This window comes from Podarcis gaigeae (assembly GCF_964106915.1).
Source record: "Podarcis gaigeae genome assembly, chromosome: 9".
NCBI lineage: Eukaryota > Metazoa > Chordata > Lepidosauria > Squamata > Lacertidae > Podarcis > Podarcis gaigeae.
In genome coordinates, this window is record NC_139685.1 from 50,265,433 (window position 1) to 50,281,600 (window position 16,168).

At 45.7% G+C, this 16,168-nt stretch overlaps 1 protein-coding gene across 10 annotated transcripts in view; it reads left to right on the forward strand.

The window, feature by feature from the left end:
• Positions 1–6,718: 6,718 nt before the first annotated feature.
• Positions 6,719–16,168, forward strand: part of ANKRD50 (ankyrin repeat domain containing 50) — a 44,196-nt gene continuing 34,746 nt past the window's right edge. The window contains exons 1-3 of one of the 10 annotated variants that reach the window (XM_083755357.1): positions 6,725–6,988; positions 8,836–10,103; positions 11,823–11,933. In XM_083755357.1, coding sequence (XP_083611483.1) covers positions 9,625–10,103; positions 11,823–11,933 — 590 coding nt within the window. In that variant the 5' untranslated portion in view covers positions 6,725–6,988; positions 8,836–9,624. The other 9 variants (XM_083755354.1, XM_083755356.1, XM_083755358.1 and 6 more) reach the window with 9 other exon arrangements.

Genomic DNA, 16,168 nt, shown 5'->3' on the forward strand with positions numbered 1-16,168 from the left:
AAGAAGGCATGGGCTTTAATATCCCCTCTGTTCTTAGTCACCCCACTAGATTTTTCTCAAGGTTTTGCATTTGTATCACCTACAGAAAAGAAAGATTACCAGCTACCGTTTGCCTTCCACCAGGTTCATAAAAATAATATACAGATGGTGTTAAAAGCAGACTATTTCAATAAGAAATTTATTGTGCCATCCTCCATCACTATGATTGCAGTCCTCAGTGTTGAACGAGTTGCCTATCCAAGCTATCGAAGGGAAGAGGAGCCAGCCAAAGATAATGCCTTTCCATTAATTGTGCGGAAACCCAATTATCACTTTTATTACTTGCACAATATTATATTTGCAATATATTATACTTGCAAATATAATAATAATAAAACATTTGGACCACTTTATATCATTGAATGTTCACTAATAACTCCCTCCACACAAACACACACACACAGAGAGAGAGACAGACAGACTGTACAGATGCAGAAAATAAAAATTAACTCATAACCAATGTCAGTTAGAATTATGAAAATATTAAAATTCATTGAATTGAAATCAGGGCTGACTATACATTCAAGAACTAACAAGTTGGCTCACCAATTGATCAATTTTGAGTTTCAGTAGGGGGCATCGTTGATATTAACCAGTCCTGGAATGCTTCAAGAGCCATCCCTTTGATACCTGGACATGCAAATAAGGCTAAAGCACAGGACCACCCTACTTAGAGTGGTTGTAGTTATAGTGGCTGTATTTGCAGTAAATTAGTCAGATAAGTTTGTCAGAAGTCCAGTCAAGGGGAGAATGTAAAGGTAAAGGGACCCCTGACCATTAGGTCCAGTTGTGACCGACTCTGGGGTTGCAGCGCTCATCCCACTTTACTGGCCGAGGAAGCCGGAGTACAGCTTCCAGGTCATGTGGCCAGCATGACAAAGCCGCTTCTGGCGAATGAGAGCAGTGCACAGAAACGTCGTTTACCTTCCCGCCGGAGTGGTACCTATTTATCTACTTGTACTTTGACGTGCTTTCGAACTGCTAGGTTGGCAGGAGCTGGGACTGAGCAACGGGAGCTCACCCTGTCACGAGGATTCGAACCGCCGACCTTATCGGCAAGCCCTAGGCTCTGTGGCTTAACCCACAGCACCACCCGCGTCCCTCAAGGGGAGAAGAGTGGGGAGCAATTACAGGCAGGGATCTTGTGGCAATGGGACCCATAAAAATCTGCCTTATACCAGGTAAGGCAACTGATCCATCCTTCCCTAATCTGGCAAGTACAACTTCTATCAGCAGTAGCTCTATGGCATCTAATTCATAGGAACTTTCTGCATAAAATGCATGCACTCCACCAATGAGCTACAAGTTCTCCCACTCTCTTTCCCTCATTCAGTTGCCTCCTTATCAGCTTAACTACTGTTCAATGTCAAGGTTCAGATGAATCTCAAGTACAGCATACCAAAATATAAGGAGATTTCCCTGTCAAAATGGAATTCTCTGTGGTTTCTGATGTGGATGGCAAATCCTTCCCAAGGAAGCACCAGTTTCCATATTATAAAATTCAATTAGCCACAATCTAACTGAAACACAGCTTTTCTGTAATTGACTCAAGTCAGCAGGCTCCTTGCCCTTTAAAATGAAATTTAATATACATTCAATGCTCCTGTTAACATTCCCAGCAATGTTTCTTTGCTTTATTAATATCAGTGTGTGCTGTAGATCAGTCTTCCCTATGCTAGAACCCTTGCAACATTCCTGATCGTTTGCTATGCTGGCTGGGAATGATCGGATTTGGGAATGATCCGGAGGGCACCAACTGGGTAAAGCTAACAGAGGCAATCCATTAGAACAAAAGTTTTTCGTTTGTTTGTTTGTTTGTTTTTGGTTAAAGCAAATGATAAATAAGTGATCAAGCTTCCTCAAGTTTAACAGGTGAAAAATAGAGAGGTTAAAGAGTTTGGCCCAATTTGCATGAAATGAAATTTGAAGGGGGGGCGGGAAATCCAAATGTGCATTTTCTCTAATTGTATGTGGACCTTTGCATATTTCGAGGTAGGAGAGGATTCAAATATGCAAACCTTCACTTGCCCCCTGGGCAAGCCAAATAAGATTCTGTTGATTGTATCTGAGAAACCTGACATTAAACAATTCACTTTTTAATCTGTACGAGAAATCTACACCTCACAGTGGTTTACGGGAAAATTATAATAAATTAGGCATGCCAAATAATGAATTAAACTTGAGTCAGGTAATTAAGATTTCTCTGCTGAAAATGTAATCATGTGAATACAGATGTACAACTCATGACAGACCAAGTGAGCGCTCACTTTAAGCACCTCCCCATACTTACTTGTTCCTGCAAGCTGTCAGCTAGAGAAACATTCACAGCCTGCCTCTGATAAAATCCAATTCTGCATGTAAAATGGGATTTTCCCAGATTTTCCTTATTATTTAAACATGCAAAACAATGCACACTTGCTCCCTCACCATGGAAAATGGGGAAGAGGCATGAACTCGCTCAAAAGTGTGCTCAGCATTTCGCAGGTGCAGAAGCAATCTCTATAGCATTGGAGCACCTTGCTGACAGAGCCTAGGAAAAGGGACACCTCTGCTGAATCCTACTGCCCACAAGCAGTCCAGATCAGGGGTTCAGATTGTTATCTTACTTTGGGATTCATCACCCTATGAGTGTTAAAGTGGGACAGGAAATGAAAGATAGGCATTTTCAAATTGAATGCATGTTTTACACAGGATTTACCTTCAAATCTCAGGGGAACGAGATGCAAAAAGGCATAAACCGTCAACTGTGAAAATTGTGTCCAGTAGAAAAGTGTGACTAACCAGCCGGAATACTGAACACCAGCACTCCATGCTGCAACATTTTTTTAAAAGATATTTATTAAGCTTTTACAAAAACAAGAATACAAAAATACATGAAAAAAGAAAGGAAAAATAAAAATACACCATACAAAAGACAAAAAGAAAATAAAAAAATTAAAAAAAGAAATCCGTTTTTCATAACTTTAAACTCATTTGCTTGTTTCTTTGACCTCCTCAAACCTCCCCTTCTTGTATTCCCATTTACATAATCAAATCAGCAAATCCTTACCCTCTTTCATTTATCTTAACTCTATATCTATATCTTAACATATTATAACTCTATATTCCCATCCATTATCAATTCATTTTTGCATATTCTTAGTAGCTTTGTTGCTAATACCCCTTATCTTCAATCCCATGCTGCAACATTTTGTTGCAGATCATATGTGGGCATTATTCTTTATATTGTGGCATTCATGTCAGCGTGTAAGTTAGCATGCTTTAAGTCCATTGCAAAGCACTTAATTACTAAAGCAGGTTCCTTTATTGCTTTTCAAGTTTCGTTGCCACTGTGAAACTCTGTAGCAGCATTGCTTAGGACTCGACCCTCACCTGATGCAGCCTGATTCACATTTCTGTGGCTGACTATTGTAAGCTCTTCAAATAGTCACTGTAAATATCATTTACAGTTGCGTCATCATCGTAAACAAGAATACAGAGTACAGTCACCTTAAATGCATGTGTTTCGAAGTTATACTGCATTCCTAAACACAGTCACTTGTGAATTCTATTGAAAGCTCTTGATTTACTTTGGGGAAAGTGCACTCAGAACAGCAATGTTGTGGTTTTTTTTAAGTTCTTGACAATTTAGAGTAGAAAATTGCAAAGATATGAGTGCTAAGAAAAGGTAAGTTATCATTATAAAACAAAATACAGTTTCTCTGTATCAAAATCCCTCTGAACAGCCTTAAATTACACAAGTTAAGCTACCCAGGGATGCCTATATAGGCAGAGTAACTGATTACTCACTTCCCCAAAAGTGTAAGTTTAGAAACAGGATATGAACTGATGAAGGAATCACTGCAAAAGCAAAGTTACTCACACTTAAAAGACTTTGGTACATGATTCTATTTTAAAGGTGGTTTGATAGCATAGGCCAGCAAGGGACCCACTTTTTCTCAAGGGGATTTGGCTGCGTGAAGGAAAAAGTCAAAATGATACCAGCCCAAAGCTCATAACTTACAGTTAAACTTCACATGTGGTCAAAGAATGCTATGCAATCTGCATCTCAAAGCACCTGCAAGACGAACACAGATGGCCACAGAATCTCCTCTCCTTCTTCCTGAGTGTAACTGATGCACCTAAAAAAGGTCAGGATGGCACCCTACATATTAACTCTATATCTAAAGTTTCATTGGCAGCATTAGCCAAAGCGTGGAGCTCAAACCACACAAGTTAATTCCCACACCAGTCCCAATTGTTTCAGTGGACACCACAGGTCTACTTTAGGCTACACCAATGCTGATGGACATAAGTCCTGGGACAAGAGTAAGGAACCGGGGGGAAACAGCTGGGGGAACAGCTGGGGGAGAAATGGGAAGTGCTGCCTTGCTCAGCCCCTGCTGCAACTCCCGCCACTACCACTGCCATACCTGCTGCTGCTGCCTGCCACTACATACCCCAGGTTTGCAGAATTGGGCCCAATGCATGATGTCACACACCTGACCCCCCTCCCAATCCGGCCAGGCCTGCGGGGACACCTGGGCATCCCTTTGAAGATCACCAGAGTGCCTTCCTGGAAGGGGCTCCAATGATTATGGCAGGGAGCGTGGAGGGTGAAAATTGCATTCCACACCTCCTGCCTGGCAGGCCGGCGCTTGCTGGAGGCAGCGGGGGATGGCAGCCCCCTCAATATTGGGGGAGGGGGCTCAGCTCCTTGCCTAGAAATATTGAGGGGGGGTGAAGCCCCTTCTGCCTCCTATAGCTGGCACCCCAGCATGCCCTGCCACGCATCCACCACTGGTAGAGAAGTGGTGCCACCATCGGTGCTGATTTCAGGTGAGATGTCACCCCAAATGGATGCGATCTTGCCTTAAATTGGTGTTGATGCTAGCATTGCTTTGCCACTGGAATAAATGGCAGGGGGGCATGGGGGTACTGCCTCTGGGGTTTTTGCTGAGGCAGCAGCCTGCCCTGTCACCTCCATCAGTGGTGAAGCAGTACCTCACCTGAAGCACACCAGATCTCATCCAAAATCAGTGATGGCAGTGCTTCTCTGCCAGTGGCAGGTGTGGCAGGGTGCAGGTGGTGGCAGCAGGAGCAGCAGCAGGGGCTGGGCACTTCCTATTTCGCCTCCAAACAGGGAATGCTGCTCCTGCTCACACTGAGTGATTACTGTGCCAGCCCTGTGCAATTCCATACCCACTTTCCTGGGAGTTAAAGGATAGCATGCAAAACATGAGGAAGCATGCAAAAGCCTTGCCCTTATTCATGCTAACAATCAGACCTCTATTCTCAGAGGAAGAAAAGCTCCACCCTAAGAATGCTGTTGTAAGAAGGGGGCAAAAACATTACCATAAGGCAGCACACTGAGGTGACTGCCTCAGGTGGCGGGTTCCCAGTGGCGTAGCATGGGTTGTCAGCACCCGGGGCAAGGCAAGTAATTTACGCCCCCTAACCCGTGGATTTGCGCCGCCTAACCCGTGGATTTGCGCCCCCTAACCCTAACCCCTAGATGTTGCACCTGGTGCGGCCGGCCCCCCCGCTGCACCCCCCATGCTACGCCACTGCGGATTCCTGCAGGGATCCTGCAGGGATCCAGAGGCAACAGATCCCACTGCTGTGCCTGAGTGCCGTAGGGCCCACCCACTGCTGCCACTGCCATTGAAGAAGCAAGAAGAGGCGATGGCAGCAGTTTCCCAGTTTTGGTTGATGAGGAGCACAGAAGCCAACTCCTTGGGAATAAAAGCTTTTTGCCCTCCACCCTCCCAAAAAATATTTGAGGGGACCGTCGTCCCCCCAGGTTGGTGGACATTGCCATTCAAATAGTGTGTGTGCTGTGTCTTGTGATCGATTATGCAGGGTGGGTCTTACTCTCCCTCCCTATTTTATTCAAGTTGGCACCATTGGCCTCAGGAGGTGAAACTGGATGGGCTTCCCCCTGGGAATAAGTGGCAGTATTTTGTTAGGGGTGTGTGTTTCTTTTAAAGCATCTAGGTTGAGCTTGAGGTTCTAAATTGCTGCTGGTAGGTCATAAAACTCTTAATCCAGCATTGTGGATTCAAGTCCTATGTTGGGTAAAAGATTCCTACATCTCAGCGAGTTGGACCCTCGCGATCCCTTCCAACCTTACAATGCTATTAAATATAGCAAGTGACCAGGGCTGAGATCCTATATCTTGCCTCATCCCAGGTGCCAATTTGAATAAAATAGTGGGGAGTTGGGGGTTAAGCTACTGTATTTGAATGACAATGCCCATTAACTTTGGCAGACCCCCTCAAATATTTTATGAAGGGACCACGGCAACAAGGAGTTGGCTCACAGCTGTCAACTTTTCCCTTTTCTTGCGAGGAATCCTATTCGGAATAAGCGAATTTCCCTTAAAGAAAGGGAAACGTTGACAGCTATGAGTTGGCTCTCCTATGAGCCTCATAGAAACCAGCACAGTAAACCTACTCGAGAGGCAGGTGTAGGGCAAAGCCTGTTGCTCCTGAAAACAAAGGAGCGACTCAAGAGTCCCCGGCCAGCTGCGAGGATCGAGCGCAGCGTACCGAGCCTTCCCTCCGCTCCGGGGAATGCCGAGCGGCGTCTGGCCACGCCCCTTCCGCGCCCACGGCCGAAGCACCAAACCAGCAGGCGGCGGCGGGCGGGGCCTAAGGAGGCGAGCGCCGAGGAGGAGCCGGAGCGAGGCCGCCCAATCAGGCCGGGGAGAGGGGGAAAGGGGCGGGGGCAGCTGTGGTGGTGGCGGCGGCCGCGCTTCGGCTGCGCTGGACAGGGAGAGCGAGGCCGGAAGGCCGGCCCTGCGGGGAGTGAAGAGGGACGAGGCGAAGGGAAGCTCCGCGGACACGCCTGTCTGGGCTTTCGCCCGCCTTGGGGAAAGCGGCTTCGGCGGCGGCGGCGGGAGGGGAACGAGCCAACCAGCAGCAGCAGCAGCTGCCGCCTCCTTGTCCACAGGAGAGGAAGCAGGGAGGTAACTGAGCAGCAGCCGGGGAAGGGAGGTTTTCTCTCTCGCCGAGTGAGAGGGTGGGTGGAGGGCTGGGGAAGGGGCTGCAGTCCACCTCCCTCCCTTGGGGTGGTGTCAACCCCGGCGAAGAAGACCCTCTTTTCTGCCAGGGGCTAGGCAGTCTCCGCGGCCGGGCAGCTGTCTCAGCTTTGCTGGGGCTGCGCCCGGGTCTACACGGCTCCCTTGCCCGGCGAATCGCCTCCTCGTCCCGTGTGGATGAGCGCCTGCCTTGTGCAAAAAGCTCCGTGTGCAGCGGGTGGGCTCGCGCGCGGGTCTGCTCTGCACGCTTGCCGCGCCCCGTGCAAAGGTCTTTGTTTTGTGTGTGTGTGTGTGAATGGGAGGGGGGGTGTCCCCGTCTCAATCCGCCACAAATCCTTGCTTGCCTTCTTGCGATCGCGATCGCCAAGCGCCCCGAACTTGTGCGAGGCGCTGGTGCGGCTTTGGGAACGTGGGAGCGCGCTCTCTCTCTCTCTCTCTCTCTCTCTCTCGGGGTTTCTGTTTGTTTTGGTCGGGGCGCGCGCACGTCTGCCTGCCTGCCCCCTCCCCAACTTTCCCCTCCCGATTCGTGGAAGGCTGTATGAGTGGCAAAGGTGAAGAAGGGGCCAGCGCGCAGCGTCGTCGGAAACCCGGGCGGGGATTGCCCGAACTCTCTCTCTTTGGGTCTGCGAGTGTTTGAAATCTGAACCCCGCGAACGTGGGAGTGGGGGTGGGGAGAGGGAGGCGTGCGATCCGAGTTGGGAGCCTGACCGGCGGGCGGAGAGCAGCGAGGCCGCGGCGGGACGCCCTCCTCCCGGAGCATGCAACTCCCGTGCAGCGATGGAGGGTGGGGGCTGAAGCGATCGGAGTGGCGGGCGGGGATCTTTGTGCCGTGGGGCGCTGCTGCGTGCGTGTCCCCTCCGTTGCGGTGGGGTGGGCGGAGGAGGGAGGGAGGGAGGGCGTGTGTCTCTCCGGAGCGGAGGATCTGGGAAGCGAGCAGGCGGGCCAAGCGCTCGCTGACTCGAGTGAGTCCGCTTTTCCTTGTTTCCCATTCTTTCCCCCTAAGCTTAAAGACTTCAAGGCTCTGCAACCGGGGAGGCTTCCCTAGGAAAGGGATCGTTGCATCCTGCTGAATCTTCTCCTCTCTTTCGGCTATCGGCTGAAACGGGAAGCCCAGCCGTGCGGGACGCCCGGGGGGGGGGTCGGGGGAGAGACAAAGCCGAGGACAAATGCAACGAGCGCGTCGCTGGCTGCTGGATCCAACCGCGGGGAGCCGAGCCGATGACAGCGGCAGCACGCTGCCCAGCAACAATGCCGGGGGACTTTTGAGGTGGAGGGGGGCGGGGAGAGAGAGAAGACGGTAAGTGGAAATGTGGCTCCTGTCTTGCTCCTTCCTGGTGCTCCAGAGCCCTGAACAAAGGCGGCTGTGAAAAAGCTGGAGGGCGGCAGGACCAGTAGGCATAATAGGAAGCAGGTACAAGCAGGTTCAGATGACCAAGTGGTTTTTTTTGGGGGGGGGAGGAAGAAGATGATAGGAGAGTCCTTGGATGAATATCAGTTTTCAGAATGGGATAGGGGACTCTTTTGTGGCTTCAAGGTCACATATCTTGCACAAAAAGGGCACAAATGTGAATCTAGGCAGTGCTAGTAGGGCTTTGTTGGGGTTTTTGTGCTTTTTGTGCTCCTCCGATACTAAAAAAAAGGAGGATGTAGTGTGCATAAAGTGAATTCTTTCTTATGTTTGTGCCCTAATAAGCCACTGGCTTCAGTTGATTTGCTTAAGAGTGGAATACCCTGGTGCATGTCAGCTAACAAGTGTTTGTGGTGCTTAATTTCAGGTCTGGGGCAGAAATGGGAGTGTTTTGACATCTGCAGTTGAGGCACCTGGAGTGTGAGAGTAGACCATGAGACTGCAAAGAAAGCACTTGCTGAATGTCTCCTTCTGCGCAAGAAGTTTGAGTGTTTCCATCTCACTGGAGACACGGTGCGTCATAATTTGAAGGGCTTCCTCGGACCACAGAAGCTTGCACAGACTCCAGTGAACCACTTCTTGATAAACAAGGCAGAGCCATACATTTTCAGTAAACATTCACGGAACAGAAAAGAAGCCTTTTTTTTTGACAAGAGTCGCATCTTGATGTGGGCGGTGTTTTGAAGGGGGTTATAAAAGCCGCATATTTTGGAATGACTGGAAACCTAGAGAGGCACAGAGAACATGCAGGAACCGTGCATGTCAGCAACTCAGCTTTTTTAGATGTATCATCTGTATTAGAGGGAAATGCAGCACTATAAGCTGCAGCTGTAGCCATGGCATTGCATGACCTTTTAAGCCATATGAGAAGTATTTCTGAGCCTTGGTATCAAACGTAGCTTTATTTCTAAATCGGATGATCGGCAATACACCATGTGCTAATCAGGAAAGCATTTGGAAGGAAAGATACCTCTTCGGCTTTGCAAAGATGCTACTGACCATTATGTGAGGGGATGAAAGCTTCGCGGATTGCATTGCCCAGTGACCAAGCTCCATGCTGCGCACTTGTCAACTTGGATTTAAGGACCTGCCTTGAGTGCAACTTTTAAAGATGTGCAGCCGTTTCTGACCTGTCCCAGAGAAGAAAGTCTGTAAAATGGCTCAGACCAGCTTGCTGCAGGGGAAACAGTTTTATTGTAGAGAGTGGGTTTTTCACAAGCTTCAGCACTGCCTGCAGGAAAAGACGAGCTGCAGCAACAGCACTGCCAACAAACCATCCGTTGTGCTGAACTCTGGGACTAATACTTGCGTCGTCCCTGGCAAGGGAGCTGCCTGGGGTGTGTTGCTGGTAGGAGGGCCGGGTAGTGGCAAGACAGCCCTCTGTACTGAATTACTGTGGCCCAGCTCACCTGCCAGTCTGCAAAGGGGTTTACATCACCAAGCCCTGGCTTTCCACTTCTGCAGGGCTCAGGCCTCGGACACTCTCTGTGTGGGAGGCTTTATCAGAGGGTTAGTGGCCCAAATCTGTCGCAGTGGACTGATTCAGGGATTCGAGGACAAACTGAGAGATCCTGCTGTTCAAAGTCTCTTGCAGCCCGGGGAGTGCGAGAGAAACCCAGCTGAAGCATTTAAAAGGTAAATCAAACAAAAAAACACCCACTCTGTATCTGCTTCCTTCATATCTCCTGATCAGATAAAAACACAGCCCGCCATAAAAACAGGTAAAACCTATCTCTCACATGGTATTGTCTCCCTGCATGAATTGTTCCAATGGCCTGTATGGAAAATACCCATTTATAGCAGATGCTGCCAGACAAGATACACTTGGAAACACATTCCAGGTTGGCATCTTCCAAAGATTGCATAGTAATTGGAAACAGAGGCTTTAGAAGGGGCAGGAGGAGGGGAATAAAGTGGAAGAGGTTTTTTCTTTTTCATATAACAAAAAGGAAACTGATTCCATGGTTGTATTGACAAGAGGCCCTGATTTAAAGACACAGGTTTTCTTGCTGGTGTTGTGAACTACTTCTGACTTGGAACTTTTGGGGAAGTCTAGAAACAAGCGTATCAAAAACGAAACAAAATGTGTGAGGCTGTGGTTATTGAGGGATTTAATCAATTTAGTTTCATCTTGGTGATGCCATAAATTACTTCCAACTATAACTTGATGCCTCTAAAAAGATTAGGCTTTATGCAACATGGGAAATCCTATATTGGTTAGCATAAGAAGAAGTGAAGAAGTGTGCATGCACACGAAAGCTCATACCAAGAACTGACTTAGTTGGTCTTTAAGGTGCTACTGGAAGGAATTTTTTTTGTTTTGAGCATAAAAAAAGATTGAGCTCCCTTTTTCTTTTTTTTTAGTCCTTTACTATGATACCTTCCAGGTCTTTTCAGGTACCTGGGAAACAATACTTGAACTAGGATTTTGAAGGAGGTTGAAGGGCTGACATGAGAGTTTAACATTTCCCCATGTGTGAAGCCTTTCCTTGTGTCTAAAACCTGAAATCATTCCTTTGGGAATATAGGAACGAGAAACCTGCAGGGGGAGATAAGACACGAGAAGCAATGCCTTGGGAATGTGTGAAAAGAATAAATGCTGCTCATGAACTTGCCAAGCTCATCTAATTAGAGTTAATTTAGTATGCTGTCTGTTAAATAAGCAAGACTGACCTAATAGGGGTTTTTTTAGGGGTTAGTTTCTCAAGAGTATTTTATGAAAACTGAAGGTTTCATTGATTTTTTAAAAAAGTTCCAGCGGCTGTCCAGCTACACTTATTCAGTTAAACTGTTTCTGTGAAATAGGTGGCTGTGTAAATAACGCCACAAAGAAATGCATTCTTGATTTGAGGCCCAGCACTCATAATTTCATAAAAGCTACAGATAGGTAGCCGTGTTGGTCTGCCATAGTCAAAACAAAAAAAATTCCTTCCAGTAGCACCTTAAAGACCAACTAAGTCAGTTCTTGGTATGAGCTTTCGTGTGCATGCACACTTGTGTGCATGAGTGTATCTGAAGAAGTGTGCATGCACACGAAAGCTCATACCAAGAACTGACTTAGTTGGTCTTTAAGGTGCTACTGGAAGGAATTTTTTTTGTTTTTCATAAAAGCTGTTTTAACAGTGGGTGAATGCAAGTCATTATTCACCAAGTGGCACCTTAGCATGGTATGTATCGAATGTCTAAAATGTCACTCTGATGAAAGAGAACTTTACTTTGTATCAACACCTGATCAGAAATCCAGGAAAAGTAGTATCCTCCTTACTGCAGGTAGTGTTACTGATGGCTGGTTTACAAAGGTGGTATAAGCCAATGGTTGCAAACATGGTACTCTCCAGATGTTTTCTATTATAGCTGCCATCAGCTCCAGCCAGCATGGCCAGTGTTGAGAGATGATGGGAGATGTGTGCCAGCAGCATTGGAGAGCACCATGTTGGCTGGTATTGCTGTCACTGAGTTTCTGTGGTAAGAGGTTCCCTTCTGTGGGTAATCATTAACTCAGGGTGGTCCAACTTTTCATACCAACTGGGTCACTTTGGACTACAATTCCCACCACTCCTGACTATTGGTCATGCTACCTGGAGTTGATGGGAGTTGTCATCCAAAACATCTGTTTGGCAAAGGCTGGTATAAACAAATGTGGTAATTTTCCAGTGTTCACATGCTGCATTGGAAGTTACTAATGGTGTTAAAAGCCTGTTACCTTTGCATTTTCAGGCTTCTTGAGGGATCCTAATTTAGTGCTATTAAAAAAAAAACACTTCACTTGAATAGGAAAGGCCAAGGGGAATTCTAGCATCCACTGTTAAAATGGAGGCAAAAGGGTATATTACCATAGTTAGTATTTTAAGACACTGATAGGAGGTAGTTCAGTAGACTGAGGGGGATGGAATATAAAGGTAAATCAAACTCTTCCCCCATCTCTCCCATTTTATACTATTCTCAGTAATTGTTTATATTGGTTCTATGTCATATCCAGCCTCAGCCTTACACTTAGAAATCTCTTATGTGGTTGATTCCAGTGGTTTCATGTGAGTTGCTCAGATTGGGCTATTAATGGTTTCCCACCTGTAATTATCCACCTGTAGTCTCCAGAAAACTGGTTCAGTTTTGGATGGGGTGAGGGGCAGTATCACTTTTGGGTGGAAACATCTGCCAAGTTGTTGGGAGCTGTACCACAGAAATAGAGAGAACCACTGTGCAGAGTCGCAGGGAGCAGCTGGCTCCAACTCTCCTGTTTACCTTCTTAGTCCTCCTCCTAGTTCCTCCTGTTCAAGTGCCTGCTATCTCGCATTCCTATGTCTAGAAGTATCTTCCACTCTTCATCTGCTAGGCATTTTCCGTCTGTAACCCTTTTCTGAACCATTGTAGAATCACATTATTGTTCTTCAACAGTTCTCTTGGAAAGTGACTTGCTACTTATGTTTATGCAGCACCTAGCACGCTGGTGCTAAATGAATGTCAAACAACAGCAGTACATTCTTCTGGTCTGTTGCTTTGGTTAAATTGAATTAGAAGTGGAACCTTGTCCATTCTGCAAAGGAATTATGCAAGTTTTCAACTCTGCTCTTTAATATTTGGATAAAACAACTGCAAGCCACGGTGGGATGAAAGTAGCAGTCATTGCAGCAGCTTAATAGCATTGGTAAGTAATGATGAGGAAGCTAATTTGAGAGCAACTATGCCTAATAAAACATGAGATGGAGGTTATCATTGTTTAAAACCCTGGAATTTCAAGGGCTACAGTCTCTCTAAAAGCTAAGAGAAGTATCTGTTGGCTGCAACTATTACTCAAGTATAAGTGCTATAACTGCATTTTTAAATACCTGTAAACAAAGCTGCAGCTTGAAGCTCTGTTGTTGGAATGCCTGTAAAAGTTCTTTCAGGGTGGCGGGGGGAAGCACATACTAAAAATGAAGATTTGAATCTGGTTACATTGAAAACAAGAATAGTATGTGTTTTGCACAGACTTGTTAGAAACCTGAAACTCATGTGCTTTAAAGTCTAAATATGAATAATGTCACAAACAGCATTTGTTAGGAGATCTCAAAGTATGGAAGTATATGAAGGAGGCAATGGATGTTTGCACCATAATGGGGACTGACTGTCAAATGTTTTACAATAGTTGACTTTGATAGCCCAACTCTCTGGGCTGGTTTTCAGCCATGTGGAAAGACAGGATTTACTGCAGCTTTCTTGATAAGAGACATAACTTTGGACTCAGCCCTTTTGAGAGAAAGTTCTAAGGGTTTTGTTGTGGCTCTTAACAGTACTTGTGCATGACAGTGCTAATGTTTGTAAGCATCTCTTAATCATATGGAGAGACTTCATACCTGAATGTTTGGAGATCCTGTTTGATAGGTCTAATTCGCCTAGCGTGAGACTTCCAACTGTTTTGTATGTGGAGGACCACCACATGATGTTCATGTTTCAAAAGCAGGCCTTGTACTGTGGAGAATAAACTGTGTTTACATGACTTCAGTGTCTTTTCTCACTTTTTAAAAAAAAATGGTAGAAGTCATTGAATGCCATTCTGCCTTTTTAGAAAATATTGTACCCTCAACTCTAACTTGTAGCTCTCTCTCTCTTTTTTTAAAAAAAGAAACTTCTATTAAACTAGGATGTAAAGAGGTTTCTTTTGAAATGGACACCAGTGTTAGGCCCACAGGCAGAATGAATAAGGCTACATGCAGATGCAGGATTGAGCCTGTGTATTGCTAATTGAAGTTATTTGACTCTGAAAGGATACGCACTACTTTAAATATGGTATGTGCTTAGGACATTTGGAGAGACTGTATGCATAATAATACTGTAACACCTTAGATTCTGAACCTATTTAGGGCCAGCCGGAAAAGGTGGGTAGTTAAGTATCATGACCACTGTGGAACAACTGAGATGCAATTTGGCTGGAAAAAACCAAACACACCTGGAAGGAATCTGAAAGACTTGTGCTGTCCTCAAGAGATGAATCTACCCACAGCTGTGACAAGATGCTTCATTTGCAGACTTAATATCTCCATAAATATACTTCTGAAATGTGCTTTGTGTTCTCAGTGGCCTTTAACATATAGACAGCATATGCCAATTATATGATATGGGTCTTAAGATGAGCAAATAGTCTAGGCTTTGCTTTTCTGGTCATCAGCTGCAGAGGTGCACTTGAGCCTGAAAAGCAACGAACCTGGGGACAAAAAGAGCATCTTTTGCCTCGACACTGCACACAAACAGCATCTTCTATTTCCTGTGCACATAAAGAAAGCAAAGTATTTTTATTTTATTTTTTCATTTTACCTGCAGTATTTGCCTCAAGCTGCTGCTGGTGGTTGTGGGATTGGAAAATGAGTGTCCCAACTTCTGTTGTGCTACATTAGTAAAGGTAAAGGGACCCCTGACCATTAGGTCCAGTCGTGACCGACTCTGGGGTTACAGCGCTCTTCTCGCTTTATTGGCCAAGGGAGCCGGCGTACAGCTTCCGGGTCATGTGGGCAGCATGACTAAGCTGCTTCTGGTGAACCAGAGCAGCGCACAGAAACGCTGTTTACCTTCCTGCTGGAGCGGTACCTATTTATCTACTTGCACTTTGACGTGCTTTTGAACTGCTAGGTTGGCAGGAGTTGTGGTACATTACTTTTCAACAATTCACCTTTCCTGCAGATCTACTTCTGCAGTCCAGATTGCAATATATATTCTGAGGATGGGAGTGTCTATATTTTATGTATACCACAGGTATTTATTATTATTATTATTATTATTATTATTATTATTATTATGGGGTTTATAGATTTTTTCTAAACAGTGTTGAAGAAATGTGCTGATAGGGTAGATCTCCAGATTTGTACAGGTGAGCTAATCCACCTGCTGCATGCAAAGGAGGAAACACAAGGTCCCTTGGACAATCTTGACTCAAGAAAAGCATTTTTGTGTGTCTTAAAACATTTAAGGTCTGTACTCCTGAAGTTTGAGTAAAAGCTGTCCCTGGACTCATGCCAAAGAAAAATGTGGCTTGGTGCATCTCTGTACTCTGAAACACATCAAGCTTGGTGGCACAAGCCATGGAATGCTATAGCTCAAAGGTAGCAAATGTGCTGCTCTGCACATGTTTTGAACTACAGTTCCCATAATCGATGTTCACTGGGGCTGAGGAGAGTTGGGAGCCCAGAAACATGTGTAGGGTGAATCGCAGAATTCTGCCACATGTCTACAAGTTAGGTATCTAGCTTGTAATTGTGCCTATGCGTTATAACTCTACAAATGTTAGAATCAAAAGCCTTATACGGATTCACCTTTGGTGTAAAGCAGGCAAATCCTTTGGTAATCGTACTGCCTTTGTTCATGGTACAAGAGAGAAATGTCTGTTACATTCTGCCTGAGGTATATGCAAGGAGAGAGGTAACAGAAAGGGGAGGAAATGCTGTCTGGAACTTCTTGTCTATTATCTGCTCCCTCTCCATCTGTAGCAGAGAAGGGAGCTACCTCTCTAGCAAAGGTATCTGATGAAAGTCCAGGCAAATAATTGCCTGTTTGCAGTGCACAGAGGTTTTATTTGCATGAAACATCTCATGTTGTCCTTTCCCAGTCTTTGTTTTGTGTGTTTCCCTTTGCCTCCCTTTCAAGCCTCCAAGCTTCAAAGGCCATGAAAATTAAATTTTAATAGACTTGAACACAGCTGCAAAAGTGCATCAGATTGTACCATCCCTAAC